We start from the raw sequence: 5,090 nt of genomic DNA on the forward strand, positions 1-5,090 counted from the left end.
AATACTTGGAGCTAAGATATGTGCTGCCATTCACTGATGGTAGAACAGGTTGCCCAGGGAGGTAGTTGAGACCCCATTCCTCGAGATATTCAAAATAAGGCTCGGCAGGGCTCTGGGCAACCTGATGTAGTTGGGGATGCCCCTGCTTACTGCAGAGGGGTTGGACTAGATGACCTTTGTAGATCCCTTCCAACCCAAACCATCCTATGATTCTATTAAAAAAAAACACCAGAAAGTTGAAACCAGGGCACAGAGCTGTAACCCAGTCCTGAAGACAAACAGCATTCCGAAACCACTGCACGCGAGACAATTTGAAGTAAGGGAAAAGGTTTTAGTCATCTCAAAACAGGGAAACTTACTGCTTCAGTAAGTAAAATGCATTCAGAGCACACTCACATAGGAGAACACTGAATTCGTTGAAGGTGGCACACAACTATTCCTGTGTCTATTCTCTGCAGGAAGTTATGGTTTTTTTTCCTTTTGGTTTTGCTGCAATTTAGGTTAAATGCTGTTCTAATACTGTGTATTTATGATTGTTCCTACAGCTTTTCTGGACTTAAACAAGTAGGTTACACTTAGGCTCTCCTGCATGCCTTTTCTTCCACACTTATTTCCAACTTTTCTCATTGTCACAGAATATACAGTCAGCTTGGTTACCATCTATTGACAGCTTGGGAAAGAGCAACTTAAGAGCCTCTTGTTCTGCATTTGGTATCTATTTTTACTGAAGACAGGAGTAACATTTTAGAAGAGAGCTGTGATTATTTTTTTTCAGCTTTGAGCTGTGATTTTTTTCCAGCTTTAATAGGCAAATATGGAACCCAAATGAAAAAGACCTGATGAAAACCCCTTTTTCTCCCCATTGAACTGTGTTAAACACCTTTACAGAGGAGGTAAAACAGGGCATCAAAAAGGTGGCAAACTAAGGAACACAGAACACAAACCAGCAGGTTTGACTATGGGGTGTGGAATATTAGCTGTGTCAGAAAGCCACCTTCCTAGAGTAGTCAAGTTCTGAAACATAGCAGTCCACAGGGTCAAGCAACTAAATTTTAAGGAGTTCTTACCTTTTAGGGAAGAGAATTGTTAGTGCAAAAACCAAGCCTTTCAGGATCATGTCATCTCCCCAGTTTGTCAAGGTCATGACTATAACTGGTATGTTTCTGTTTGAAAATAAAAATTACTCTAATTATATATCATCTGTTAGGAGCAGTGAGTTTTCTCTGTTCAAATAATTGACACTTACTGAAACAAGTTTTGTTTGTACCACCAGCTTTAAGCTATACTTCTGTACAGCTTGGAGCTGGCCGTGTGTCCTTTAGCAAAGCAAGCTGAAGGGAAGGGTTTGTGCATGTGCTGCCCTGTTTAATCCTCTCTCAGGTAGCACCCATAGACAACCCATCTATCACAGAGCAGCCTTGTAAAGTGTTTTTTACCTAGGTAAGGCAGCGTAAGGTAAAGTCATGTGACCTGCCTATTCCTGAGCATGCACAAAAGTGTAACAGTTTGTGCTGCAAGTGCTCAAGAGTTCTGCTGGATTTTAATCACTCTTTTTCCTGTGTCATCTGTTATTTCCTAGGCAAAATACGTCAGACCTCCCATCAGGGATCAAGCTATTGTCATGTGTTCCTCTACATCTACACATCCTAATGTACTTCCTGCTTTTTCAAGTTCCAAAGCTCAGGATCCAACACCTACTTCATTTAATACACAGGGCAGAGTCAAACCTTCTTCTGCAGGTGGTGTATCACAGAAAAAACAAACCAAACCTCCGAAAGGGTCACGTTCTGATGGAATTTCAGCAGCTTCCCTTCTGGGGAGTTCCAGAAGTAACACTCCGAATATCCAGCCAACCCAGATCCACCAAGCTACACAAACGAAGCCTTCTGATCTTCCAAACAACAAAACTATTCCAAAAGCATATGAAAATATTATTGCCCATCTACAGCATACATTCCCAAACCACAGCAGGTATTTGCTTCAATCAGCATGTTCTATTAACAGAAGTTCTGAACCCTGCTTCCGTCATGAAGTACAAAGAGAGCTGATTTCTTACTGGATGGCTTCTATTTCATGGGAACAGTGATAGCAGTTGTTGTATGTGTGACATTTCTTAGGGAATAGACCTATGGTGTTGGCTCATGTGTTTTGGTTTATTTTTGCCCAACTAGAACCAGTAACAGAATTATTATTTCATTGTTTGGGACTTTTTAGAAGTAGGTCCCAGTTATGGAGAGGTACTGGAAGAAGGTACTTCTTGCAGCTCATTTGAGAAGTTAGCATCTCTTAAAGGCTCTGCTGCTGTGAACTGATGCTATAGCATGGAAGCTAGAGTGTTCTCAAATGCTGTGACTGCTGGTAGCAGGCATAGTGTTACCAATCAGTAAGTATGTCCTTTTTTGTTCCCTCAGTTCAGACTTCATTAGCCTCATAGAAGATGTACAAAGAAGAAATGGGAATACATTGGCAGGTTTGAGCTTCAGTGAAATTCTAACCACAGTGGCAGAACTCATTCTGGACCAGCAAACTAAGGTACTGTGGTGTGCTACTCTACTGTGTCTCTGACAAAGGAGACAGTGCAGCACAGTCCAGAAAAGAATGCAAAGCTTCCTTTGTTGTCAAACTCTGAAATATGAGCTTGATCCACATTCTTTTCCCATACCTGTCTAGGCACCAACTTCAACAGGGAGACCTTTAAAGTCAGCAGCCTCGGCTGCACCGGCTCGGAGTCGGGAAGTACCTGCGGAGGGAAATGCACCCAACCCACCCAAGGCAAGAAACACCTCAAGTCAAACTCCATCTCGGCCACATCTCCAGCCCTGGGGAAATGTTGGAACAGCACCTAAATCCAAATGGAAAAAACCAGACTATAGTGTAAGTTCTCCACTGTTCCAATGAATGAGCTGCCCAGGGAGGTGGTGGGGTTGACATCCCTGGAGGTGTTTAAGAAAAGACTGGATGAGGCACTTAGTGCCATGACCTAGCTGATTAGATAGGGTTGGGTGATTGGTTGGACTTGGTGATCTTGCAGGTCTCTTCCAACCTGATTCTGTGAAAGCAGGGTGATTGCCACCAACTTCTTGTAAGACATAAAATAGAGTACTGCTGAGAGTAGACTTGGTCATTTTGTGCACAAAAGATTAAGGATACTTGGTTCAAATTGGCAACATCATTAGTTTCTTGGAATTTGCTGATGTAATTGTTGCTAGCTTTCAAGTAACTTAACATTTTACATACAGGGCTCCAGTGATGATCCTTGCACAATTTGTCATGATGAGCTACACGAGGACTTGTGTGAACTAGAATGTGGGCATCATTTCCACAGAGAAGTAAGGATGTTCTCACCACTTAAATGCAAATGCTCAGAAATTCCGTTATGTTCTCATTCTGCTTTCTAACAGCAGCCCTTCCCTCTCTGCACTGTTCTTTAAGCATTGAAAGGTCACTTTTCTTTTACATGCTTGCTATATGTATGGCTTTGCCCTGTCACAAAGTTTTCAGTTTTAGATTCCTAAGTAAAATGATAGTCCATCAGACTGAACCTAAGCTTATTCATCAAAGAATAAACTTGGTAGTCTGGTTGTAGGCTGGGTTGCAGCATACTTACAGAAGGGATTGTCACTATAAACCCTGTATTTGCCACCTGCTAGCCCTTGCATGTGTAACTTCATGTACCAAGAAAGCCTGGATTAGGTGAGGGTAACTTGGTGTTCCTGTCCCTGACTTCTTCCCATTACTGTATCTCTTTAGTTGCTGATCTGTTACTGCAGAATAGGTGCAAATTTCAATGGATCAGCACAGAAGAGTTTTTTAAAGTGTGCTGGAGAAGTGCTTACCTATTAGTAAGTTACTTAAGCTGAACTCCTCCTACCAGTCTTGGTGTTCATAACGTCTTCCTGTTCTTGCAGTGCATTAGAAAGTGGCTTAAGCAACAATCGAGTACCTGCCCTATCTGCCGCGTCCACGTTCTGCTACCTGAAGATTTTCCTGAGTTTTCTGGACGGAAATAACCCCTGCAGAACAGCCACCCTGGTGAGGAACGGGTGCCCAGCGAGGAACAGACCCCTGGGTTTATTGGATTCGTTAGTGGAACTCAGACCCATTCAGTATTTAACCCCTCCTGTTCAGATGCGAGTGGCTGATACTGCAGAACCAAGTTGGTGTGCTCCAGAGCTTTTTGGCTAAGGACTGTTAAAACCACGGAATCAACTGTTCTTAAAGTCTGGTGTGTAATCCCTGTGAAGAGCAGGCTTTCCTCCACGGCTTAGCCCACACTGCAAGTAAATTCTCCTATCAAACAAGTAGGTAACCCGAATGGCAGACTATACTAGAGTTTGGCATAGCCAAGACATTACCTTTCTCTGGCATAAACAGTAACCATTTACCTGCAGGCTTCAAACCAGGCTTGTGATTATTATGAATGCTTTTCATGGAATTGCAGCTCCCTTACCTGTATAAATTCATCACTAATAATTAACTCAAATAATAACTTCCAAAGCCCTTGCTTCAGAATTTTACAGAAGCATTCATGTGATTTCTTTGGTTTTGCATATTGAGTGACTTAATTCTTTAATCTCAAAAATATGCTTCAAATTTCTCTCCTTGCTGAAGAGCTAGTTTGGTTAAATCAGAATTACAGGATTTTTTATTTTGAATGAAGCAGCACTGCATCTGTATTCCGTGCATCAATCTTCATCAACAGGGAGGTACAGAATAGGAATAGCTGAACAGCTACCCTACTGCTTCAAAACGCTGAGCTTGACAGAGGACCTTCATCACTGTAAAATTTCATCTCAAACAGCCAAAAAGCCAGGACTAGAGGGTGTGTGGTTTAACCTCTCTGAAAGCAGAATGTGACTGTTGTTTGGATACAGGCAGTGGTAAATGGATTATATGAGATGGAGTTCATTAATTCTGGGAATCCTTTGTTCCCCCAAAGGGAGTATGTAACCTCCAGATGAAGTTGTAAACTGTTCTGCAGTTAATCTGTATGTTAATTGGCACCTGCATAAAAAATAAAGTTATTACTGCAGCTGTTGTGGTTATTTTGGGTAGCATTTTTGCTGAATTATTGATGAATGATCTACTCT

General features: G+C 41.9%; 1 protein-coding gene across 4 annotated transcripts in view; it reads left to right on the forward strand.

The window, feature by feature from the left end:
• TTC3 (tetratricopeptide repeat domain 3) overlaps positions 1–5,045 on the forward strand; it is a 70,569-nt gene extending 65,524 nt beyond the window's left edge. For all 4 annotated transcript variants that reach the window (XM_068144600.1, XM_068144601.1, XM_068144598.1 and 1 more), the window contains exons 42-46: positions 1,580–1,971; positions 2,412–2,532; positions 2,671–2,874; positions 3,240–3,329; positions 3,909–5,045. In XM_068144600.1, the coding sequence (XP_068000701.1) occupies positions 1,580–1,971; positions 2,412–2,532; positions 2,671–2,874; positions 3,240–3,329; positions 3,909–4,010 (909 nt within the window). In that variant the 3' untranslated portion in view covers positions 4,011–5,045. The remainder of the gene's footprint in view (positions 1–1,579; positions 1,972–2,411; positions 2,533–2,670; positions 2,875–3,239; positions 3,330–3,908) is intronic.
• Positions 5,046–5,090: the final 45 nt, after the last annotated feature.

Source organism: Melanerpes formicivorus, unplaced genomic scaffold (assembly GCF_026170545.1).
Source record: "Melanerpes formicivorus ecotype bairdi unplaced genomic scaffold, bMelFor1.0.p_v2 SCAF_11, whole genome shotgun sequence".
Lineage (NCBI taxonomy): Eukaryota > Metazoa > Chordata > Aves > Piciformes > Picidae > Melanerpes > Melanerpes formicivorus.